This window comes from Pongo abelii, chromosome 18 (genome assembly GCF_028885655.2).
Source record: "Pongo abelii isolate AG06213 chromosome 18, NHGRI_mPonAbe1-v2.0_pri, whole genome shotgun sequence".
NCBI classification, from domain to species: Eukaryota; Metazoa; Chordata; class Mammalia; order Primates; family Hominidae; genus Pongo; species Pongo abelii.
Genome location: NC_072003.2, coordinates 69413179 through 69439525, shown reverse-complemented (window position 1 = coordinate 69439525; position 26347 = coordinate 69413179). Strand labels below are relative to the sequence as shown.

At 51.7% G+C, this 26347-nt stretch overlaps 1 protein-coding gene across 3 annotated transcripts in view; it reads right to left on the bottom strand.

Moving 5' to 3' along the window:
• Positions 1–249: 249 nt before the first annotated feature.
• WWP2 (WW domain containing E3 ubiquitin protein ligase 2) overlaps positions 250–26347 on the bottom strand; it is a 178285-nt gene continuing 152187 nt past the window's right edge. For 2 of the 3 annotated variants that reach the window (XM_063717117.1, XM_063717118.1), the window contains 15 exons: positions 24148–24322; positions 16454–16508; positions 12412–12493; positions 11683–11811; positions 10714–10789; positions 10360–10431; positions 10050–10138; positions 7810–7969; positions 5955–6088; positions 5489–5629; positions 4701–4821; positions 4278–4382; positions 2836–2932; positions 2546–2618; positions 252–2118 (listed from right to left, as the gene is read on the bottom strand). In XM_063717117.1, coding sequence (XP_063573187.1) covers positions 2019–2118; positions 2546–2618; positions 2836–2932; positions 4278–4382; positions 4701–4821; positions 5489–5629; positions 5955–6088; positions 7810–7969; positions 10050–10138; positions 10360–10431; positions 10714–10789; positions 11683–11811; positions 12412–12493; positions 16454–16508; positions 24148–24322 — 1609 coding nt within the window. In that variant the 3' untranslated portion in view covers positions 252–2018. 3 annotated transcript variants of the gene reach the window in all.

Genomic DNA, 26347 nt, shown 5'->3' with positions numbered 1-26347 from the left:
GCGGAGGCAGAGGGTGCCAAAAGGGTACAGTGAGGCGGCCGACCAAGGGCTGAAGCCGGTGATCCCTGGGCCAGGACTCAGCTGCCAAGCCCAGAAGTGGGGGGCTGCCTCGGTCCATGACACACATGCTTCTCAAAACCAGTGAGGTCAGGAAATTTCCACCCCTATCCAGGCCTGGAGAGTCTGTGAGGCCCGGAGTCCTCTTGACTGGAGGACTGTGCGTTTGTAAACATCCACACCAACACCACCCACAGCTGCTGATTGTTTATTGCACAAGAAACTGGCAATATCGAGGCAAGGGGCAGGCATTACAAAACAATCTGGTGACCAGCCCATGGCTAGCAAAGGGCATTCCGTACAGACACTTCAGTTATATACACGTACACACACACACGCACAAACACACATGAACACCCGTGAGCCTGATGCTTCCAAACCTCACCAGCAGCTTGCACCCTGACCCACCCTGGAGCGGCTTCCGTGGTAACGTGCCGCAGGGAAGTACAGCAAATGACTGAAAGGGATAGAAGAGGTTGCGCTGTGGCAAGCTAAGCCACTCAAATCAGCACACACGACAGAGGCAGACACAGGCTCCACCTCCCGGGCCGGGGGAAGGTCGAGAATCTGGGAGCATGGAGACTGTGCTTGGAAGGCACCCGGGACCAGTCCAAGGGGCTGCCTGGGGTCCTAGAATCCTGGGGGCCCGGGCCGGGAGTCTGCCATGACTACTGCCCCAGCATCCCGGTGGGGCATGGTCACCTATGAAGATTCCAATTATGGCAGAGTCCCCGTGTTGGAGGCTGACGGGAACTGCAGAAATCAGATTGGGCTATGCAGCAGCTCAGGGCCTTATCTGTGTGCAGATAAAGCCTCACACCTATGCAGAATGAACACTTTCCGCTGGCCGGGCTGCACTCCATTCTGAACAGGGGACCAACAGGCCCACCTGGAGCTCCAGGGGCTGGCAGGGGAGCTCCACAGCCAGACCCCTGTATCCCGCCACTGGGGACTGCCTGGGGGACCCTATCTAGCAAAGGGATTTCTTCTCTATTGAAGGCAGCAAGGCTAGGAGTGGCGCTCGGGACCTCAACCCCTCCCATTCTGCCAGGCTTGGGAACGAGGTCCCTGCCAGGCTGTGCCGCCGGGTCAGGCCCGCCTGAGCTCACGGAACTGCCAGGTGGGTTCCTGAGAGGCGTGGCTGTTTGGGAAACTCTTGGACCCAAAGGCCTGGGTCCCTCAAGGTCTCAGAACACCTGGGGTGCCAGCTCCTGGACAGAAAGTGACAGCAGCGTAACAAAAAAAACTGCAACCCTACAACACAACCGCTTCAAGTTTATAAATGGACAAAGAAAGTCTGAGGGAGTTTGCTGTTTTTGTCCCATGGATACCCAGGCAGCTTAGACAAACCTTCATTTGCTGAGAATGAATTAACTGGCCGGCATGTGTCCTGCGACTCAGCTCCACCGCTGGCGCCTGCTAGGGAGGCAGGCAGAGATGGCCTCGCCCCAGGGCCCTCTCCCTCAGACCTTCACTTCATCTCGATCATCAGAGAGGCTCAATTACAGGCAGAACCTCCTTTGCTGGCAAAGACCCTTGGCTCTCTCAGTCCAGAACAGCCACCCTCAGTGGCCAGTCTCCTCGCCAAACTAGTCCGGGAGGTCTCCGGCCTCTGCGGCAGCCCCTGGGGATGCAACACCTTCCCTTGCACACTCACACACACCCAGGGTGGGGTCTAGGGGACAGGGGAGAGTTTTGCAGAGAGGGTCAGCCCTCTGGAACTTTGCAAAGGTGGGGCCAAAGGCAACTAGGGGGCTTTATTCCAGACTGCCATCCGCGGGTGGGGGGAACTGCAGGGCCTCCTGGGATCAGGCTCTTCTGCCAGCAGCGAGATGACAGTGTGGTCCCACACAGGGCCACATCCACGGGGGCCTCCCAAGGACTGCGGGGCCAGTGGCCTCTCAGGCAGGGAGGACTCAGGACTACGTGTGCGCTGGGGGGCGTGGGAGGGGCGGCCTCGGTTACTCCTGTCCAAAGCCCTCGGTCTCCTCAATGGCATATAGCAGCTTCTCTCTCAGCTGTTCGTAGCTCTTGTAGGGTGGAAGATCCAGACGGTTGAAGCTATCGAGAGCGGGGAAGCACGACAGTCAGCCACAGGAGGCCAGGGCTCTGAGAGCCCCACCATGCCTGCCTGCAGCAGGGCCACAGGGCTTGCACCACACTGGCTAGGGCTCAGGGGTTGCCAGTCAGGCCTTCACATTGCAGGTGCCTGGACCATGGGGTGTTAAGGGAGGGGACAGAACAGCTGGAAATTGGTTGTGGGGGACACTTAGGGCAGTAGCTCTTGGACTACTGGAACAGAAGTGCTTCATATGTAAAACCTGGTAGATCAGATGCCCATCACAGCCCAATCTCTCCAACCCAGCACCCCAGGGCCACGCAAAAGCTGCCAGACTCGAGGCTATGAAGCTGCTACACCCACTGGGCTGTCCCAGGAGCTCATCAGGTCTGAGGCCCCCCGACCTCCCACTAAAACCAGCAGGCTCACCAGGTGTGGCTTCTGGGCAGCCAGGTTTCCTTGCCAACTTTGTCAATGCAAAACTTCTGTGGTCCGTTGCTACCTGTGATCCAAGGTAAAACACACCGATGTCAACAGAGACGTCCCTTCCCAAAGCAGGACCCTCCGGCTCCACCCACAGATGGGCTTGGCCCCAGGACGCAGAGGCCACAGCTCTTCTCCATCCCACTGATGTGCTTCCAGGAAGAGACTAGGTTTCCCCCTGCCTCTGAGCTGTCCTCACTGCCAGCCAGGACGCCAGAGGGCGAGAGAAAACGTACCGATGAGTTCGGCAAATCCCCCGACGGGCAGGCGGCAGGTACCGGTGACAAACTGCAGCAGCCGGATCCTCTTCTCGTTGTCCATCTCCTTCACTACCTGGAAGTCCGCAAGTCAAGGCACAGTCAGGCAACCCACGGGGCCCAGTACTTTGATCGAACGTGGAGCTCTCCATCTCAGCGGGGCCCGTTTTTGGGGCTGAGAACACAAAGCCAGGTTGGCCAGATGACAGCCTCCAACCTGAGAAACCCCAGAAGTGCTTTCGCTAAGAGGCTGTGTTTGCATAAGATTCCCACCAGTCCATGGGACATCTCTGGGTCTCAAGGACATCTCGTGCTGGGTATTCTCTTCCCATCCACGTTCTGTTTTTAAAGATGACTAAATATGGGAGTGACTGCTTAATGGGTATAAGGTTTTTGGGGAGATGAAACGTTCCAGAATTAGATAGTGGTGCCAGGTGCACAACACTGTGAATGTACTGGAAGCCACTGCTCTGTCGCCCAGGCTGGAGTGCAGCGGCACGGTCTTGGCTCACTGCAGTCTCCACCTCCCAGGTTCAAGTGATTCTCATGCATCAGCTTCCCGAGTAGCTGGGATTACAGGTGTCCGCCACCACGCCTGGCTAATTTTTTATATTTTTGGTAGAGAGAGGGTTTCACTATTTTGGCCAGGCTGGTCTTGAACTCCCGACCTCAAGTGGTCCGCCCACCTCGGCCTGGGTGGGAAGCCAAGGAACCCAAAGTGGAAAGCCACTGAATTGTGTATCTTGAAAACTTAAATGGGTTGGGCACAGTGGCTCACGCCTGTAATCCCAGCACTTTGGGAGGGTGAGATGGAAGGACTGCTTGAGCCCAGGAGTTCAGGACCAGGCTGGGCACCATAGCAAGACCCTGTCTCTATTGAAAAAAAAAAAAAATTTAATAGTTAATTGTATGTTATACAAACTTCACCTCCACAAAAAATTTGTATACATACATATGCACACAGACATGTACTAAGAATATCTGTAATCATTATTTTTTTTGTATGCTATACTTCATAACGACAACAACAAAACCCATACATATAAAAGAATCAACACATTAATTATACATAGGATGACAGCTCTTTCTGTTTTCTGGAGCCAAGCCCCTGCCTTCCTGTTCCATCTGGCTGGCAGGGGACCTCTCAACCAGTGGCAGCTGCTGTCTGCCTGCAGGTCTGTCCCTGCATACCAGCTGGCCCAAGGCTGACCACTGATGACCTCCCATCACATCCACTGGCCACCACTCAGCTGGAACTGTCCCCGTTCATCCCAAGGCTGGTCTATCGTCTCCTTTTGCAAGTTGTGGGAGGCAAGGACAGGGTCAAAGCTGAAGGTCCTTGCGCGTGAGGTCTCCCCAGGACCCGTTTCCTTTGGCTGATGGCCCAAATGTCCCTGCCAAGGCCTGGGCCCGGGACCCACCTGCCAGAACCACTGGATCTGCTTGCTGTTCTTGGTGTAGTGCCGGTAGATGGTGCTCTTCTGCCAGTCGCTCATGTCTATCTCCTGCATGCCGCACAGCATCAGCTGGGGAGAGGCAGCAGTCAGCATCCTCGGCAGGCCCCTCCCCGCGCATCGTCCACTCGCTAGCACTCGACATTACCCCAAACATGTTCAACTAGCTATTTTTGGTGTCAGCGTTAATAATATGGTTAATATAAGTCCCTGTTTTCTTGAAACAAGTGTCTGGGGAAGGGTGGGTCCTGAGATCCCAAATCAAACCCATCTGCCTTGCCGAAGTGGGAGTTTTATTGCTGAGTGTCCGTGGGTACACAGTGAGCGTATCACAGAGCAGGATCGCCCCAGAGGCAGGGGCTCAGGGTCCCAGCAACCTCAGACACTCACCTCCAGCTCTTTCTCGTCAAAGTAGCGCAGCCACTCCAGCGGGGCCACCTCGTTGAAGCCATCCAGGAAGGCTTTGGTCTGCTCTTCCACGCCTCGGGTGAAACGCCAGTCAGTCAGCAGCCTGAGACCAAAGACCAGCCATGGGTGGAGCCTGAGACCCACTGCTCAGGGGCGGCTCCCGGCCAGGCCGCGTGGCCATTACCACGCAGGACCACCAGATCAGCAGAACCCACTTCGCACACCCAGACCCAGCCTGCTGGAGGACCTAGAGTGTGGCCCTGAAAACCTCACAGTGACCTGCAGACACCGGAGTCTTTGAAATCATCCTCACTACCACCTCCTCCTGCTCCTGCCCCCAGCGCCGACTGAACCTCAGACGTATGGAAGCGTGGAGATAAAAAGACTAAAGCAAGAGGCCTGAGGAACAGGCACGGAGAATGGGCACACGTGAGACAGTGGGTCTAGGCACACGGGCCACAGAGATCCTTTCGGCCTGGAGAAAGATGTAGATGTCTAAGCTTGATGCCACTTCAAAGAAATTCCACGCTGCAGGCTTGAAGTCTCCCCCGTGGCGAAAAAGTGCAGCTGGGAGTCGGTAACTAAGGACCTCAGCTCTGGTTCCCCCAGCTCGCGCCATCACATGACCGCCCACCAGCAGCCACCATCAAGGCAGATGCAAATGGCATCCACAGTGACCGATGGGCCACAGGTGGGGGCCCATCTTTCTCTGCAACCCACTAGATCTCCACACCACCCCTGGAGCGGAGCCCCCGGCGCCTGAGACTCACATGATGTACTCTTCCTTGTTCTCCTCCGTGACCCGGATGCTCTCGCCGCCCTCCTTCAGCTCGTGGGTCGTCACCTTGCCCAGGATCTCCATGTCCTGGATGAAGTACAGCTCCAGGCCACATTCTTCCAGGTTGTTCTCTCTGGGGGCACAGGAGACCAAGTGGGGAGATGTCTACCATGGCAGGGTCTTTCCTGGATCCTGCTCTGTTGCCCGTGGGACACCAAGGGCCCACAGGTGGCCTAGAATCCTGAACAGTGACAGGGGACAGCTCCTTGACTCAAGGAGAAGGTTCTAGAACTGTCCCCAGGGGACCCAGAGGACATTCCTCTCCACAAGCTCTTATAGAGGCTGGACAAGAGCTCAGGGGCCACACTGGCAGACAAAATAAAGGCCATCAATACCTGCTCCCTGCCCAGAGACGTCCCTCCTATCAGCGCGGTGGGGCGAGGGGGGAGGGAACTCACTTGATCCAGACAATGGAGTTGTAGAACTCGGGGTCAATGGACTCCAGGTCTTTCAGGGTTGGTCTCTTGTTGAGCATCCGCTTGTAGAAAGGGAGGGTGAAGCCCGTGTCGATGAACTTTCCATGGTACAGTGCCTGGGAAGGAAGAGGCACAGCACAGAGGTTTGGCCTTCCCTGGGCACTGCCAAGACCGGCTCTCGGATGCTCGGTATCAAACTCTGCTACCGCTACCTGCCTTCCTTTCCTGACAGAACTACAGCAGCAGCTGCCTCGGACGCAGCGGGAGGGCCTCAGGAGTAAACAACGCCTTTGTCCTGATTTGTACCTACCGAGGGACTCCCACCCTGCCTGCAGACTGCAGGGACTGGGCAGAGCCAGCCGGCACGGGAACCCACGTCCGGGCCCGCATCTGCCCCGCACACTGGCCGGCTGGCTCCTGGCCCAGCAAGGGTCTGCCCCACGCTCACAGAAAAGGCTTGCTCAGAACAGCTCCAGGTGGCAGCCCTGACTCACTGGCACTCAGGGTGGGTGGCAAAGGCAGCCAAAAATAATGCAGACACCGCTGACAGCGAGAGCTGGCGGCCAATGGTGAGTAATAGTCTAGGGTTTTACCAGTCTGTCCTGTTGGCTGCTGGGCCAGGCGGGTCTCTAGACCTGGGAAGAATGTGCCCATTTCCAGAGCCCAGCACCTTGGCCAAGAACTCCCCGATGATGGGAAGGGCCATATTTAGTCACAGGCTCTTGGGGCGCTTGGGTCCTCCTAAGAGGGAAGCCGGGTGGGACACTCAGGAAGGCAGGGGAAGAAGCGAAGGAAAGTGAGAATTGAAACATCTCCAGCTATGAGTGTGGCTCCCGCGCTGTGCCTCCCACGGGCTCCGCTTCTCAATCTGGGTTCTCCACGCTCCCAGGACCCTCAACAGGGGGCATGTGGCAAGACCTCCCTTTCCATATTCACATTGTGTCCCTCTTTCCAGTTAAATACAGACGCTGGGACGCCCCTCCCCAGAACTGGCTCACTTTCTGACAGATGTCCCTACGCCCTGCACCAGCCAGTCTACTGTTCACCAGGAGGCAGTGTGGCGTGAACAGCAGCCCCCATGGACTGGTGCGCCCTCTCTGGGCTCTACCCTTCGCCCCACAGAGCTCGTAACCTAAAAATGCAAAAAGCTGGAGATAGTTCTGGAGAAACCAGAGCTTTCTCAGTGGCTGCCCTGTAGGTAATGAAGAGTTTCCATGTTGCTTTGTATAGGACTTGTCAAGAGGAGGCCCAGGGTCTCTGGACCACAGACTTTAGGGTTTTGTTCTACGCTAGTGTTGATTCCAAATGCCCTTCCAGAAGGCTTAGTGTCTCAGTGGGACATTCCCAAATGCCGTGACAGTGTCACCTCCCAGAGACAGGCAGCAGGTGGGCAGCTATGGTTTCACTTGGCCCTGTCATCCCAAGGCCCTCAACAGAGCACATATTTAATGTTCAGTTAAGTCTGTGGCCCAGAGACCCTGGGTCCCCTCTTGACAAGTCCTATACAAAGCAACATGGAAACTCTTCACTACCTACAGGGCAGCCACTGAGAAAGCTCTGGTTTCTCCAGAACTCTCTCTAGCTTTTTGCATTTTTAGGTTACGAGCTCTATGGGGGCAAAGGGTGGAGCCCCGAGAGGGTGAGCCAGTCCACAGGGGCTGCTGTTCACGCCACGCTGCCTCCTGGTGAACAGGCCCAGGGCCTCCTCCAATGCTGCCCCTTCCTGCAGGTCTCAGAGAAAAAGCAGATTCCCCTGGTGCCCCTGGCACACTTCACCAGGAGAGGGAAGAGGAGAGAGAGGAGGAGGGAACTAGGCAGACGCCTGGGGCCCCCTTACCATGGCGATGAATCTGCCTATAAAGCGAAAGTAGGTGAGGTGGTCCGGGTTGATGGAGGAGGCGGGGTTGATCTGCAGGCAGTAATTGTTCTTTCCGGCATATTCGAATAAACAATACATAGGGTTGAGCACCTCGTGAGACAGGAGGAAAAACCACTCTCTGTGAGGGAAGAGAGAGAAAAGACAAGAATAATGGGTCCCTTCGTGCACATCTGCACAGGAGCTGTGACTCTTCACCATCGTGTCTCAGGTTAGTATGGGGACACGTGTCCCAGGGAGTCGAGCCCTGTGACAAGCACCCGGGCTAACCTATATGAACAGCTGGTCAGTGAACAGGGCAGGCTCAGACCTACACTGAACCAGGGCAGCAACTGCATTTCAGGATGATATTTGGGAAAACGTGTGATTGTCGGCTCCCAGGTGATGCGTTCCAAGACTTTACATCACAATATCCAGAGCTTCTAATGGTAAAGGGGGTCCTTGTACCCTGGGTCACCATGCTCAGTTGCATAGGCTGTGCACTGCACAAGGGCACGATGCATGTTTATTACAATAATTTTTCTACAAAGGTTCTGTTTGAATAGCAACTACCCTGTTTCCACTCTACCTGGGTGGGCAACATAACGTAAATACACAGCAACACATTTCCAACCCCGATCCATGAAAATGTAATCCACGCTGCCTTCAGATTAGAAACCTCATGCCCACCAGCTATGCCACACTCTTGCACTTTGCCCTCCCTTCACCCCCAGACCCCAGCACCATCCCCATTCCCACACTTCCACGCATTCATCTGAACCAACACCCGTGCCCTGGGTGCGAGCCTCAGGCATGAATTCAGAGTCCTTTTGGGCTTGAGCTAAACCAGCAAGGGGATGTCCCAAAGGGGCCAGTCCCCGGCTACTGGGCTGTTTGTGGCTGGGCAGACGAGGAGTCCTTCGACGCAGAGGGTGCCCCGGTATCCTGTCCGTGGTTCTACCCTGTGGTAGAACAGCATGACGTAACCTACCATAGGGTAAAACCACTGGCAGGACACAGAGAGAGACACACACAGGGCGCGGCCACACCAGAAGCCCACCAAGCAGAGCCTGGAGAGGAGGTCACCACGGAAAAAAGGAACATCCATCCACGGGGCCAGTGCAGAAGGCAACGCCACCACCGAACAGAGGACCAGAAGCAAGTTAACCCAACACCAAGCGGGAAGACATGCCCACACCAGGAGAGATCTCGAGCGGAGAGGTCGCTGCAGGCCACGGCGCTCCCTCTCTCTGCCGGGGCCCTTCTGCCCTGCTGTCCAAGGCAGCATTTCCCAGAGGGCCTGTTAATTTTTATGGGTGGACCAGGGTGAAGGCAAGACAATGCTTTGGACTCTTTTTAGGGTGACATAAGCCGTTACAGTTTTACTGACCCCAGGCACGTGACATGCAGCTGAGCCCTGCTCAAGGCCCTGTGGATCGTGACACGGCTTATCCACACGAGGACACCTGACTTCGCCTGCCCTGGCTGCCTTAAGAGGAGGGGACCCCAGGGTCAACTCTAATGGATGACCACATGGCACCTATATTCAACTGCCCAGATGCTGCTGGCCTGGTTGTTAAAGTACAGAAACATGACACACTGGTAGATAACAGAGCCATTGTACTGAGCACTCGCCCCTCCCAGGAGTCCTCCGTCGCCTCATGACCCAGTAACTAAAGGCTTAACGCCCAGCCCAGCGGGGCACCCCAGGCCCCTGTTCCAGGCCCAATGGACTGGCCACATGGATTCACGTATTTTGTTTTTTTGTTTGTTTTGTTTTTGAGACAGAGTTTCGCTCTTGTTGCCCAGGATAGAGTGCAATGGCACGATCTTGGCTCACTGCAACCTCCTGCCTCCCAGGTTCGAGCGATTCTCCCGCCTTAGCCTCCCCTAGGAGCTGGGATTACAGGCATGCACCACCATGCCCAGCTAATTGTGTATTTTTAGTAGAGACGGGGTTTCTCCATGTTGGTCAGGCTGGTCTTGAACCCCCGACTTCAGGTGATCCACCTGCCTCAGCCTCCCAAAGTGCTGGGATTACAGGCATGAGCCACCGTGCCTGGCAGATTCACGTATTTTGAATGCCACACTGTGCCCACTCTTGAAGATGCATGAGAGCTTTGGGAGGGAATGTGAGCAGGGGGCAGGCAGCTTTCTGGCCATGAATGCTGTAGCCTGGGGAAGCGGGGTACAGGGCAGCCTTCCGGGGCACTCAAGCTCACCTGGCGATGCCCCCATAGTCCAGGCCCTCCTCGCCACGCATGATGATGTAGAGCCGGCGGCGCAGGTCATAGGGTTTCATGTTCATGATCTGGGAAGACAGAGCATCGGGCCGGCCTGCCACTCTCCCTTCCACAACAGGCAGGGGCGGGAGGGACAGGGGACTCTAAGGCCTAATATCCAGCAGACACAGTCACCAAGACCCATGCCCTGGAAAGTCTGCAGTGTGGGTTTAACAGGCCACGCGATTGGAAATGGGGTGCTGGGAGGAGGGCGTCGGCCTGCCACTGGTTTCGGGCACCATGATCTAACCTGTTGGAAGGAATCTTCGAAAAGCGTCTGCCTGGAAACGCTGATCTTCACGTGGCTAGGTAGGGCATTTGACTGAAAAAAAAAAAAAGAAAAGAACTTTAAATTGAGCCTCAAGTGGTCATCTGTTCTCCTGTCTGTATGAACAGGCATTCCCCAGCCTGCTGGGCCAGGAGGCAACAGCATGTCCCCTAGGAATGAAAACTTGCTTCTTAGAGACAGCCAGCTCGGGGTTAGACAAGTGTCTCGCCCCCACCTAAGACACAAACATTCCGATACCTGCTGCTGTGCCGGGAACTCACACTGAAATAACTCAATAACCCCAACTGCCACGGGAGCCCCAGTACCAGAACTCACATGGCAGAGGAAACGGAACTGGTGATACTTCCACCGAAAACTGCGGTCATAAGCACCAGGGGAACCTTGCTTCGTCCTGGGAAGAGCAAAGATGTTCAGGGGTTCATGCAATTTCTCAGAAAATGAACAACTTGTCTTTGTCAGCCCTAAGGAAAGCTGGTGCTATGTTAATTTAAAGATGAGTAATGTAAGGTGAGGAAGTGACTGTCATTAAGATCCTTGAAGAATAAAAAAGAAAATCTAGAAATAAAGCCAGACTTCTTGCTTTTAGAGAAATAACTCTAGTGTCACTCGGAATAAACAGGATAGTCCCTTCCTCCCCATCCCATCTTATTTATTTGCTTGTTCGTTTTCTAGAGACGGGGTCTTGCTGTGTCACCCAGGCTGCAGTGCAGTGGTGTGATCATGGCTCACTGCAGCCTCGAATTCCTGGTCTTAAGCGATCCTCCCGCCTCAGCCTTCCAAGTAGCTAGGACTACAGGAGTGTGCTACCACACCAAGCTAATTTTAAATGTATTATTATTTTTTAGAAACAGGGTCTCACTCTGTCACCTGAGCTGGAGTGCAGTGGTGCCATCATAGCTCACTGCAGCCTCAAACTCCTGAGCTCAAGGGATCCTCCCACCTCAGCCTCCCACGTAGCTGGGACTACAGGCATGCACCACCACATCCAGCTAATTTTTAAATTTTTTTTATAGAGATGGGGTCTTGCCATCTTTCTCAGCCTGGTTAATCTTTTTTATTCTTGTGGAGACACGGTCTCGCTATGTTGTCCAGGCTGGTCTCAAACTCCTGGGCTCAAGCTATCCTCCCATCCCCTTTAAGATGACATCAACATTGGCCACTAGAGGGCAGTAAGGGCAGTAGAACGCACCACAGGGGCCACCCAAAGTGGGCCTCCCAGAGCCAGAACAAGGACAGCCTGGGCCTCGGCTCCTGACGCTGCTGCTACCTGCACAAAGTCCTTACCCCGACTCAAACCCCGGGCGAGGATCCTTAAAGGTGGTGGTGCGGGTATTGTGGTCCACAAAGTATCGCACCCCCTCGCTGGTGTATTTCATCTCCCATCCTGGGGGCAGAGCCGTTTCCTGGATCATCCTGGAAACACGGGAAGAAAAGGGTGAAGGGCTGGCCCCACCTTCTGGACCTTGGTGGTTGGAGGCTGGGTCCTCAAAGTATGGCTTTGTCTCTGCAGAGCCCATGAGGGACCTTGAGGACATGCACCCAAGAAGCATGACCCAAGTCGTGAGGACAGTTCTGCAGCACAGAGAGGTCATTGATTATCTCATGGCCAAAAACCCAGCCCTGCATGGATGGCATCGGACTGAGCGGCCACCAGCAATCCTGAGGCACCCCGTGCGCCAGCATAGCTTCACTTGGGGGTGTTGGGAGACCAGGATGCCCTCAACCTTTTTGCAATCCAATTATCAGCAGCCTGCACATTCAGTATGGAGACCAGCAACACCCGCCAGCCGGGCCACCCTCCATTCACCAGGAAGGTCCATTTAAGAAACCCCTTTTAAGCTCTCATCAGGCCAACAGTGTATCTGTACGGTGAGAATCTCAAGACACTTGTGTGTGGCTAAAGGTCCCTGACATCACCCCTCTGGGACGATGCAGTCCAAAGCCACCTGCCCAGTGCTGGAGCTGCACAGAGACCCAGCCCAGCCCGGCCCCCCTCTCAGCCCAAGTCCTTACCCCTGGGTCCGGGGATCCTCCCACTGGGTCGTGCGAGTGTTATGGTTCACGTAATACACCCGTCCATTGTCCTGTCTCTTCTCTGCCACATGAGAAGAAAGAAAGAACCATCAGATTCAAACACGGAGAGCCGGTGTCCTTTCCCTGAGGTTCCCACCTCCTGGGTGCTGGGTCTGAGTTTATCTCCCTGTTGTCAGCCTGTTAGAGAAGAACCAGCCAAAGCCAAGCTCACTCACACTTGTCACTGGGAAAGGGACAAAGAGGGTCCTTCCTTGTTGGTGGTGGTGGAGGGGTGACACACTTCCAACTCGAGATGAAGCACTTCTTTGGTTGGTTGGTCGGAGGGAGGGGGTGGTGTGGCCACCCGGAGGGAGCAGCACAGCTCAAACCAGAGGCATAATTGCTCCCAGCTGTGTGCAGCATGGAAGCCGGGCAGTCCCCAACCCGCCAGGCCCCCCACCCAAGTCCCTCACAGCTGATCCCTGGTCCTGGGACCCTCTGCACTGCATGCAGCTGACCTGGGCACCTCTGTCCCACAGGGCACAGTCCTTATGGGGTGGCTGCATTTCCCTCGCACCTCTCTGATCAGTGCTCTGCACCCTGCGCCCCTGTACCCTCCAAGTTCTCCCTCTTCTCCCACTTACAGGCTAAGTCTTGTTCTAAAACTCTCATACCCTAGCACACCTCTTTCTTGCTTATGACCAAATAAATGATATCTGGGGCTGAGGACACTTACACTGCCCAGCCTCTTCTTAGACATGTACCTTTTTTTTCTTTTTTATATAAAGACAGGGTCTCGCTATGTTGTCCTGGCTGGTCTCGAACTCCTGGCCTCAAGTATCCTCCCGCCTCAGCCTCCCAAAGTACTGGGATTACAGGCAATAAGCCACTGTGCCTGGCCTGCCTATCCTGTTCTTACACCTAAGTATGTGCTTTGAGACAGGGGAATGTTCATGGAGTGGGGCTGGGGAACAAATATAATTTTCCTCTGCTCTGAACAATCTCTGTTCTCTTGCCCTTTACTGATATACTGATAAGGGCTCTGGGGTCCCCAAGGGAGGAGTCTGGGCTCCAGGGACAGACCCAACCCTAGCTGGTGATTCTGGACCTTGAGAGTGATTGAAAGGGGTAACCTCTCAGCTCCAGGTAGACAGGAGAAAAAAAAAAAAAAAACAACTAGCGGGTAAAGCTCTTGGCTCAAAAGACGTCACCTTTCCCAGGAAGTTCCTGAGCCTTCAAATTTGTTTCTCTCCTGAAAACAAATGATGCTAATGGCTCTCCTTTTACAAGACAGGGCAACATCAAAGAAACAAAAATAATCAGTTCCAGAAGCTACAGGGAACCAGAAAGCTGAAAAAGGAGCAGAACAGGGAAGTGCAGCAACCCCCTCCTGACTCCAAGACTCGAGCTGCAGTGCTCCCAACACCAGCCCAAGGCCTCAGTCTCCCTCCCACCCTCTGCCTTACCTGGTATCTATGACTCGACTGAAATTTTACAAACAGACGTTGTCAATCATACCTCAATAAAGCTGGAAAAACAAATAAATAAAATAAAAATAAAGACAGGCTGGGCACGGTGGATCACACCTGTAATCCCAGTACTTTGGGAGGCTGAGGCAGGAGGATCGCTTGAGCCCAGGGGTTCGAGACCAGCCTGGGCAACACGGCGAGACTTCATCTCTATTTTATAAATAAAAAATAAATAAAAGAAAGCCAAAGGAAAGAAAGAACAGGAGGTGCCCAGAGCTGTTACGGAGCTACCACCACCTCAGAACACACAGAAGGAAGGCTTCCCAAGAGGTTTCCAGGGGAGGGGGCTGCTCCCAGCCCCAAAGCTACTGCTTTGAACTAGATCCTCCACGTCTGCCCTGTTAAGGGCCAAAGCCAAGGCTAACCACAGGGCCAGGGGGATCTGTCCAGCGGGCCTAAGGCCTGTGTCGTCATTTCTGGCACTGCTGCTGTGTGGAGGCCTCCCAAGGCCAGCTGGCTGCCTCGCGGCATTCAGTTTCAGTTGGGGGCTGGGAAAGACCCCAGGAACACCTGGCTCGACCTCATTTTAGGAGCAAATGGACTCAGATATATTCAGCCACAGGCCCAGGGTCAGGGCTGCCGAGGGCAGATGTGGATCTGAACCTGAGGTGTCCTGAGTCCCACAGCAGTGTGTGGGGAAGATGCGGGGTCTCTCGTGGGACAGCAGAGAGAGACACCAGCAGGCTTGGTTAGCAAGCTGCCAATCAGTCTCACTTGGTCTGGCTGTTCTTTCTGTTGATTCTCGGTGAGCCCTGGGGAGGTGGCCCCAGCCACAGCCCTGGGGCAGCCAACACAGACCCCCAAGGATCTGAGATTCAGAAGGAGCCCTGGCCTTTAGCTTGAATGTTCTTCCTCTTAATTCTGGACTATGACAGTTTCGTGGGTTTTTTTCTCATCGTTCATTAACAGCATCAACTCTGACCACAGCTCCTCCATTTCTATCTCAAATATTTCCACACTTAGCATTCGAGAGCTGTTTTCAAGTCTCCATCAGCTGTGCTTACCTGGTGAGCATCACTCCGCAGAACTGGCATGAAAACCCACTTGACTGGGCTACATCACCTGCCTCTACAGAGCCTGAAACACACTAGAAGTCCCCGGCTTCTAGGCCACTGGCTACTAAACAGCAGTACAGATTCTTCTTTAATCTGATGCATTTTCCCCTGCCTACTGATGACGCAGGGTCTTCAGAGTTTTACTCTCTCACATTGGAGTTGCTGCCAATCTCTGAGGTACTAATGACCTTTCTTTGGTCCAGGGAGCCATGTGGGGCAGCTCTCTGCGTAAGGGATCCCCGAGCTGAAAGTCAACAAATGTGTGGAAGCTTCACTAAATGATGTCTCCAATCAGAAGGACCAGAAGGCCCTTCTGGCACACTGGACTGCGGTGCTTATTGACTAAGTGATACCCTGCAGGTATAACAGGGTTGACACAACCTCTTAAATGACTACCCGAGAGCAGAAGTGTCTGCACCGAGAAGATTCAGCTCCAAAGCTGCACGTTTCCAGGCATCAGATGCCCATCCTATCATTGCCAACTTCCCAGGATGCACCTCTCCATCTTTGTTGTCGAGCTCACCCCCTCCCAGTTTCACACCATCTGTCAACACCACCAAACCAACGTTTACCGTCTTCTGCTGGCCTAACCAATAAATGAAACCCAACACATGCTGGTTCCCGCAAAAACTGCTTTCTTCTGCTCCCAGTGACCCTCACAAGATTAAATAAAACTCTGCCCCAGCTCTATCAAATGCGCTAAGTCTCATCATCTCTAATGACCCTTTTTGCATGGCTACTCCTTCCTAGAATAGCCATGAAGCCTATAATCTCTCCTAAGTCATGGATGTCCATCCCTTAACTCACTGTTAGCCAATCACATCAAGGACTTGGGATAGGTAAGAGGCGGCTACCAAGGGCGAGGAGAAATCTACACGGCGATAATAACTAGCAGCGATGCATTTCCAGAGTCACCACCTGGCATTCAACTCTCGTATCTGCTTCCCTCTGGTCTCTTTCACAGCTATGTCAGAAATAAAAAGGTGGCTTCTATTAGTCAAAATTAGACCAAAGTCCTCCAACATCTCAGCTGCAAAGAAAGATTTTTTAAGGTGGATCATTCCAACCATATGGTCACAGATCTGAAACAAATCCATTTGGGAGTTAGGCAGTGTCAAAATATCTTAGTGGTAGCATGGACTCTTGAGTAGACACCTTGAAACTCAAGACCAAAACCCAATAGCCCCCCAGCTGCTCAGGGACATCTTTCTTAGGGTCACACTCCTTTAGCGATGGTGGGTGGATGCTACAGTGGTTCGGTGGCGCTTGGTTACTTTCCCAGCCACCCAGCTCCATCACCTGTAATTGCTCTGGTGGGGCATGCCCAGAGAGTGTGCTGGAGAGGGGAGAGATGGAAAACAGTGGGACAGGAACAGGGAAGGAAGACACGCGGGAGGAGAGGACAGAGCACTGTGGCTGACGGAAGGCCGAGGGCCGGGAAGAGAACTCAGTACTTACCCCAGCCAGGAGGGAGGGGGCCCAGGGGATCATGGTCAGTCGAAGCACTCGAAGACTAAACACAAGAAACACAGCAGAACACAGAGGTTACAAAAAGCCACTGGTGAAAAAATAAATCAATCGATAAAAAATAAAAATGCCAATGACTCGCTTCCACATTTGAGCGCTTTGCAGGGAATGCAGTGGGACTTTAGGTGGCATCTGCTCCTCTCAAAAGTCTCTGTTTTTTGTTTTGATTTTTACAGAAAAACCAAAAAAGAACCCTGCACACAGAGGGCCCAAGTGAGTTTTGGAAAAGGTAGAGCGACGGGGAGGAGGAGGTAGGCGGGTGAAGGTGTGCCAGGGTGGCGGAGGCAGGGAGCAGCCCTGGCGAGGTAGGAAGGCCCGGGAAGCAGGCTCGGCCCAGTGCCTCCACTCAGCTCCGGCTCGAGGCGGCCAAGGCAACTGAAATCACCACCACCTCCAACTTTCTCCAAGAACCACACGCAGGAGGGGAAAAAATATCGCAGGCCTTTCCAATGAAATCATTCCCACAAGCCCTGCCCACGCCCAGAGCTTCCTGGCTGGGGCCCGGCCCTCCTCCCTCCACCTCAGCGTCCCCCCCAACCTCCCATCTGGGTGTGCAGCGTCCACCCAGACTGAGGGCACATTCATGCCCCAAGCCCTCACCTCCCCCAGGAATGTTTTCCTTCCCCTTCACAAAGCACCTTTATTCCTCCCCTGCCTGAACCTGAAGTTGTTCAGTGTTCTGTGTTTTTTTGGGGGGGAGGGGTTGGGGCTGGGGGCGGGGCAGCAAGACAGAAGGGGAGACAGGGGAAAGAAGGGGGAACCAGCTCCAGGACTTCAGGGTCACTGTTTACATTAGAATCCCCCCCGCACCCCCTCCGGCCGAATTCTGCTTCGAGGTCCCTGGGGATGGACTGCAGTGGACCAGGCATTCCCATATCCTGTGGGGAAGGGGGGTGCTGTCAAAAAGTTCTGGTCGTTAAATAAAACAAGTATTGTTCCGCTCTTTCTTCCTTTCTTTTTTTTCTTTCTGAAGCATTTTTATTTTACTCACTAAAATTTAATCGTTATAAGAGGGGATCAAGTTCTAAATGCGGACTTCAGGCTGCTGGGCTGGCCCCGTCTGGGGGTGCCGGAGCCACACACGGGCAGGAGGATGAATGGGGCTCAGTGTCGGCTTGAGAAAACATTGGTGAAACTCAACTGCCAGCAAGCCCCCTTCCACAGCCCTCCCTCCACCCCCAGCTGAAAGGACAGAGAAACTTTCTTTCCAAGGTGGCAACACAGGCCCCTCTTCCAAGCAAGTTCCAACAAAGACGTTTAAGTCTTGAAACCAAAGGCTCTTGATAGGACGGAGCCCCCTTTCAGGGCAGGGCCTCCTGCCCACACAGAATGCAAGTGCACGGAGGTGGGGGAAGCTCACCTTGATTTAGGGCCCCTTATCATTGATCTCGAGCTGTGCCTAAAATTCTCCATCACAAATCACATTGAATCATTACTGAAAAAAATCTCCCGAATTCCAAGTCATCGGGGTGTGTGTCTGTGTGTTGGGGGCTTGGGGGAGATAGGGTACAGCATCTCATAAAATCCAAGTTCCTCCGACTCTGTTTTGTAGTTAACACATTAAAAACATTCGGCAACAGAGGCAAAGGAACAAATGCGAAAACACACGTATTCTACATTATGGAGCCAGAGGCACTTGGTAAGTGCTGAGCTACAGCAATGACCTTGCAAAAGGGAAGGACTATAGAAAAGGTTATTTTAAGACATTAAAAGAAGACGCATTTGGTGTAAAAGTGTTTGCTGCTCCAGGTCTTGTTTTGGAGTCAGTAGATCATCTTCAAAGTGTTCGGGGCTCTCATGGGAAATCGGCTACCAGCTGGTACCAACCCAGCTTCCACGGGGGCATGGTCATCTTTTGCTTAATTCTACAAATCAACAGACCAAAAAGGTCTTTACTGACAGTCTCCCTGACTAGCACTGAACTAGGATCAGAAAATACTGATCAGCCCTTTTCTGAATCCTTGCCTTTTAAAAAAAATCTCAGCCTTCATGCAATGTTGGCTCTCTTTCATTAAAGTGTTTTTTAAAAAATTTCCTTGGTAACCTCTGATTGTTATTCTATCAGAATGCCCCCCACCCCCCCACCCACTCCCCCAACACACACACACCTATAAGAAGCGAGGAAAAGAGGAGGCAGATGGGAAAGGGAGAGACGCCAGAGACTGATAAACACAAACAACGTTTATTAGGTTGGTGCAAAGGTAATTGTGGAGTCATGGCAGCCGGGTGCCGTGGCTCAGGCTGGTGATCCCAGCACTTTGGGAGTCTGAGGCGGATGGATCACTTGAGGTCAGGAGTTTGAGACCAGCCTGGCCAACATGCGGAAACCCTGTCTCTACACAAAATACAAAAATTAGCCAGGCGTAGTGGCGGGCATCTATAATCTCAGCTACTCAGGAGGCTGAGGCAGGATAATCACTTAAACCCAGGAGGCAGAGGTTGCAGCGAGCTGAGATTGCGCCACTGCACTCTAACCTGGGCGACAGAGCGAGACTCCGTCTCAGAAAAAAAAAAAAGAGTCGTGGCAAAAACCACAATTACTTTTGCACCAACCTAATAAAATCAGAATCAATGGGAGCTGATCCTCACAACAATTTTACTTTTTATTGTTAAATAGAAGCACTTGACGATTTTGGATACTTCTTCCCTAAGGTACACAGTACAACTTGAAAAATAAAGAAAGCCAGAAGGAAGGAACAAGAATAAATGAAAAATAAAACCTATGCATCATGGCCAGAAAACCAAAAGCCAAAAACCCACACCTCCAATGAGCCAACCGGCTGCCCCTCCTCTTCTAGCACATTCCCCTAAAATGAGAGACGTCAAGGTGTTACGTGGAGCAGAAAAGGATGTAGATGGGGGAAAGTGGGACTCTGCAGCCAGAAGGGAGATCCTGGATGCTCTCTATCACTAGGAACAGAAAAGAACACTGTGGAATCCTCTTCCCGGGTAATGGTCCCTGCGTTGGGAGATCTGGGGTACAGGCCATGAGCCAGAGAGCTCATGAGAGTTCAAGTCCCTTGGGAACTAAGCACAAAGTTCCAGTAATATTTTAAGATACAAACTCAGAAATAAAGAATGTCTAGCAAATACAGCTGAGGGTAAGAAAGGTCTGGGAAGGGCATAAAGGTTGCAGCATGGAAGGCGGGCATTTTTTTTTCTTTTTTTTTTTTTTTTTAAGGATGCACCAGACGGATGCAGAACAAAATCCAGGTGCTTGAGAATTCAACGCAAGGGGCTCACTGCAGAGTAAGAAACAAGTTGTCTGTTTCTCGATAATGCAATTTGCAGTCCACACCCTAAGAGCCACAAAATAATCTGTTTCTTTTACCTTTTTTTTTTTTTTTTTTGAGATGGAGTCTCACTCTGTCGCTCTGGCTGGAGTGCAGAGGCATGATCTCAGCTCACCACAACCTCTGCCTCCCGAATTCAAGCGATTCTCCTGCCTCAGCCTCCCAAGTAGCTGGGACTACAGGTGCCTGCCACCACGCCCAGCTAATTTTGGTATTTTTAGTAGAGATGGGGTTTCACCATGTTGGCCAGGATGGTCTCGAACTCCCGACCTCAAGTGATCCGCCTGCCTCAGCCTCCCAAAGTGCTGGGATTACAGGCGTGAGCCACCGCGCCTGGTCAAAATAATCTGTTTCAATACTGCGGAGAGAGATGCCCCGGAAATTGCCGGCCGTGTGATAGTCCCGTCACAACAGCACAATGTGCAAGGCTGTGCCAGGCATCTTCAGTGGGTCCCAGCAGGAACACGACACAAGAGGGCAAAAAGAAACTGCAACGGTGAAACAAGCAAATGAAAAGATACACGATGATCACGGGCAACATTAGCACATTAGGGAGTCGGGAAAGGGAAACATGGCAGAAAAACTAAGAACCAGAATTTAGAGGAAGTGGAAAAGGTGTGTGTTGAGGCAGACAGCAGGAAGGAATAACAGGAGACTGCAATCTGGGATTCCCTTGATTTCCATTTTGAACTGTATTTCATGTTCTCTGCAGTGCAGCAAAGAAGAACAAGGTCTCAGTTGAAGCCCAGCAAGAGGAGGAGGGGAGGCCGCTAGCTAGCCTAGTATTAGGTCTTAAGTCTTCCGAGTCAAACTCTGGGCCTAAGCCAAACCCCAAAATAACTATATGAAAGTAACCCTTCTTACTTGTAACCAGGACATGGCACCATAGCAAACAAGAGGAGAAAACCAATGCCAGAGGGGGAGGAAAATCAACAGAGAGACATTGAAAGCAGACCAAAGAAAGATTCCTGCCACATTTTTCAATATGAGTCTTGTTTCATGGAGTAAAGGTAACCATCACCTCCATGCAGAACCCTCCCACATCCCCAGCGAGGCTGAGAAAACCATTTTAGAGCACTCAGAAAGAACAATTTTTTAGTGTTTAATTTTTACTTCTAGGGAACCCTCCAAGTCAAAGTTTTACCTCTATAAACCCAGAATAAAGTTGCTAAGAGAGGCAGGCAAAAGGAAGGAAGACTCCAAAAAGACCAGGCAGATGTGAGCTCCAGAATCTGAGAATCTTCCCTTTCACACACCAATATCTTGGTCAACCCACAGAACCTAACTAGTGGGGCTTTTAAGGGAAAAAAAATTGCTTTAATGCATTTTATTTATTTATTTATTTATTGAGACAGGATCTTACTGTCATCCAGACTAGAGTGCAGTGGCACGATCATAGGTCACTGCAGCCTCAAACTCCTGGGCTCAAGCGATCCTCCCACCCGCCAGTCTTCCGAGTTGCTGGAATTACAGGTGTGCACCACAACACTCGGTTCCATTTTTTTTTTAAATGAGAAAAGTTGGATAATCAGGTAGACAAAAACCATGTGAAACTCCTAAAATACGTCCTTGTCTCTAAGTCAAAAGACAGATAGGTCAAAGAAGAAAGATGCCCAGACCTTCCCAGTTTTGCAGCCACAACCACCCAAGAAAATGGCAGGCAAAATCTTTGGGGCCCAGCTCAAAAGGAGCAATCTCTGAAATGTGGTGAAAGACCAGATTCCATTCAATTCTGAAACATGCCAGAATTGGATGTCAGGCATGTGTGGCAGGCATGCGTGGGAAGCCTGGCCCAAGAAAGTATACAGAGCTGCACTGGGCTAGACAGCGGGGCCCTGGTTGGACAGGGGCATGACCGTCGACCCTGGAGCAACTTACTGAGACAAACATCACACTTTCTGCTCACCTCAGCTAAGGAAACTGAGGTCCTCCACGGTTTCCTCCCTGTACGATAAGCAATCCATCCCCACAGACAGAACTAACCAAGGGAGATGCTACAGTGAGTTATGGCTGATGATTAAAAGTCGGGGGTCCATCGGCTCAGTGCGGTGACTCATACTTGTAATCCCAGCACTTCGGGAGGCCAAGGCAGATGGATCACTTGAGCCTAGGGGTTCAAGACCAGCCTGGGCAACATGGCAAAACCCCATCTCTACTAAAAATACAAAAAATTAGCCAGGTGTGGTTGTGCATGCCTGTAGTCCCAGCTACTTGAGGGGACTGAGGTGGGAGGATCACTTCAGCCCAGGAGGTCAAGGCTGCAATAAGCTATGATCGTGCCACTGCACTCCAGCCTGGGTGACACAGAATGAGACCTTCTCTCAAAAAAAAAAAAAAAAAAAGTCAGGGGACCAGCTCAAAATATTTCCAGCCTGCAATGCACTATCATATCCTGTGTTAGTTCTGCTGTAGATCCCAACCTTCACATCTAAAGTGCTCTGAGAAAATACAATCAGCCAACTTGGGAGTCCCATGTCTCCCTACCAAAGAGGCTGTGCAGCTGGGCTTCCCCAGCTCCAGGTCATTGTGGACCCTTTAATGAGATGGAGACTCCAGCAGGTGGAACTGGGAGGATTCCCAAAGGGACACGGTATGGGAGACTGCTTAGGCAGTTAGTTTGAAACCAGAGCACCCAGAATTCTGGACTAGAAAATTTAAATGTGGGCCAGGCATGGTGGTTCACACCTGTAATCCCAGCACTTTGGGAGGCCAAGGTGGGCGGATTACCTGAGGTCAGGAGTTTGAGACCAGCCTGACCAACATGGTGAAACCCCATCTCTGCTAACAATACAAAAAATTAGCCAGGCATGGGGCGTGCACCTGTAATCCCAGCTACTTGGGAGGCTGAGGCAGGAGAATTGCTTGAACCTGGGAGGCGGAGGTTGCAGTGAGCTGAGATCATGCCATTGCACTCCAGCTTGGGCAACAAGAGCGAAACACCATCTTAAAAAAAATAAAAAGGAAAAGAAAAGAAAATTTAAATGTGGTCAGGGATGGAGTCGAGATTGTGCCATTGCACTCCAGCTTGGGCAACAAGAACAAAACTCCATCTTAAAATAAAGAAATAAGAAAAGAAAAGAAAATTTAAATGTGGTCGGAGATGGTGGCTCATGCTTGTAATCCCAGCACTTTGGGAGGCCGAGGAGGGCAGGTCACTTGAGGTCAGGAGTTCAAGACCAGCCTGGCCAACATGGTAAAACTCCATCTCTACTAAAAATACAAAAATTAGCCGGGTGTGGTGGCGGGCACCTGTAATCCCAGCTACTTGGGAGGCTGGGGCAGGAGAATTGCTTGAACCTAGGAGACAGAGGTTGCAGTGAGCTGAGATTGTCCCACTGCACTCCAGCATGGGCAACAGAGCAAGACTCCATCTCAAAAAAAAAAAAAAAAAAGAAAAGAAAATTTAAATGTTACTCTTTAGGTAATAACCACAAAAGGTTTTGAGCCAGTAAATGGATGCAATGACAGTAACATTTGAAGACTGCTCTGAAGGGAACAGGCCAGATGGATTGGAAGAGAGAGAAGGCCAATAGAGAGAACAATTTAGAGGCTGCTCTAGCAATTCAGATGCGAAGGGGCAGAAGATGATCAAGCATCAGAAAGAAGGAGGCTCAGCTAGACCAAAGATAACAAGCTTTTTCTGCAAAGGGTCAGACAGTAGGCTTAGGCTACTTTAGGATTTCTGACCTGTACAGTCTTTATTGTGATACTTAAGTCTACCATTGTACCATGAAAGCAGCCACCATTAATATGTAAACTGCTGGGTGTTCTTATGTTTCAATGAAACTTTATTAACAAAATGAAGTGGCAGGCCAGCTTGGCTCATGGACTATTATTTGCCAATCCCTGATCTAGATGAGCCCAAGGATCCTTCATCCCTGAGAATCTGTCAGATAATAAAGATCTAACAAAAAACAGTAGCAGTGTTTTTTTTTTAGAGACAGGGTCTCACTATGTTGCCTGGTGATTGCTTTGATCTGGAAAGGTGAGGGATGGGAGAAGTCAAAGCTGACCTTCAGGGTGCAAGTCAGGGAAAATGGACTTGAATGAAGGGGCCAGAAATGAAAGCCAATCTTGGAAGAAAAATGGGGAATTCAGTTTTAGACATGTTGATTCCTTAAACACAGAGGCTAGACATGGAGCTGCTGAGTGAGGAACGCTGGAATTTGAGGAATTTCACCGTGATGAGTAAAATCTCCAGGGGCAGAGCACTGACATTGCCAGACGCTGTTTTCCCTGCTCACTAAGCAGGTCAACAGAGAACGCGTGAGGCTGCACATTCGCAAGTGCAGGGAGGCGCTCCCCCCTCAGGCCAAGCGCCTGCCCTCTCACCTGGTAGAGGAATCTTTGGCTGAAGTGCTGCATGGCCCCCTGGAGCTGATTCCGCTGCGACTGCCACTGCTCATAGTTGCGCACGTACTCCGCGGTCGGACGCTGCCAGGTGGTGGTCCGAGTATTGTGATCCACATAGTAAAACCTGCCTCGGGGATCTGTGCGTTTTTCCCAGCTGGAAATAGGAACCTCAGAATGAATATAATGACCACCCCACTCCCATCCCCCAATTCTAGAAAAGTCTCAGGATGCCTAGCATAGCCGGGCAGGCCCCATCACAGAGGCTACTGGGGCTTAGCTGATTACAGCAGACATCTGTGGTTGTCTCTGCAGCACCCAATCCCTCCTTGCCATTAGCTCTCAATTTCTAATTTGGGGATCCATGTGGTTCTGGGGAAGCTGACTCTGTTCCCAACCTCAGAGTTGCATGGTTGCCTGGACCAGAAGTGCACATGTGATGTATGCTGAGCCAGCCACAGCCAATCTCAGGACTTCCGCTAGCAAATCTAGGAAAAATAATAGTCGCTCATCCTTTCTGAATATGACTGAGGAAGCATGTGGTCCTGGGGGCCACTGGCTATTATTTTGGACCCAGAGACAATAGGAAGTTGACCTAGTGGATGGCAGAGCAGAAAAATGGGAGAAAAGCCAATTCCTTGGTGATATTGTTGAGTAGCCCAAGCTTCGCTTGGAATCAGGATTGATATCTAGAATTTTCAGTTACATGAGCCAATACATTCCCTTCATTATTTAAGCCAATGTTGATAACAACTTGTTACTTGCAACTGAAACTCTCCTGATATAAGGTGCCAATGAAAACATGTTGGTTTTTGGTTTGGTTTGGTTTTGAGATAGAGTCTCACTGTTTATATTTTTAGTAGAGATGGAGTTTCACCATGTTGCCCAGACTGGTCTCGAACTCCTGGACTCAAACGATCCTCCCACCTTGGCCTCCCAAAGTGCTGAGATTACAGGCATGAGCCACTGTACCCGGCCTCAATTATTATTATTATTATTATTATTATTATTTTTAACTCAAGGCCTCTCTAAAAATGGTTTCCCCTCAAGTGGTTCCTAGGACCCACAGTCAGTTCCCACATTTTGTCTGGATTCTGCCTGCTAGAGTCCCTCACCTTCATGACCGGCTGTCACCCTTCATTCAACTGAATGCTGCAGCTCTCTCCCCACACCCAGGCCTTTCCTCAGTTTCCTCATGTCAGTTCTCCTCACAGGGAAGAAACCAGGCCAACATCATTCCCGCTGCTATCAGTCAATCATTCAGCCTGACTGCTGCTTTTTCGCCGTCTCCCTGCCCCTGACTTTCCATTTTCCATTCCTATGTCCAGATCTGTATCACCTCACCCCTGGAATACTGCTCCTACCCCAGAATTAACCTCCCCACTCCATCCAGCCTATAAACAGCCATCAGAGTAACCCACTAGACTGAGCCCTTGGGTCACACTCCTGCTCAAAAACTTCAATTGACCAGCCTAAGCAACAGAGGGAGACCCCCATCTCTACAAAAATACTTTTTAAAAATTAGCTGGGGGTGGTGGAGTGTGCGCCCTTGGTCCCAGCTACTTGGGCGGCTGAGGTGGGAGGACTGCTTGTGCCTGGGAGGTCAAGGCTACAGTGAACTATGATTATGCTGCTACACTCCAGCCTGGGCAACAGAGTGAGATACTGTCTCAAACAACAACAACAACAACAACAACAACACTTCAATTGACTCCCCACTGCCCTTGAGTCAAAATCCTTTAGTAAGTAAGCAAGGCTCACAAAAATCTGGAACCTTCCTAGCTTTCTCATAATTTGTCTAAACTAGTAATTTTTATTTATTTTTATTTGTTACCAAAGATTTTTTTTTTTTTTTAGACAGGGTCTCACTCTGTTAGTCCAGGCTGGAGTATAGTAGCAGGATCATGGCTCACTGCAGCCTCACCTCCCGGGCTCAAGTGATCCTCCCACCTTAGCCTCCTGAGTAGCTGGGACCACAGGCATGCACCATCACACTCAACTAGTTTTTTAAAAAAATTTTTGTAGACATGGAAGCCTCCCCGTGTTGCTCAGGCTAGTCTCAAACTCCTGGGCTCAAGCAATCCTCTCGCCTCAGCCTCCCAAAGTGCTGGGATTACAGGTGTGAGCCCCCGCACCCGGCCCGAAGTCATATGTATATAGTTTTGAAACATAAACAGGACTG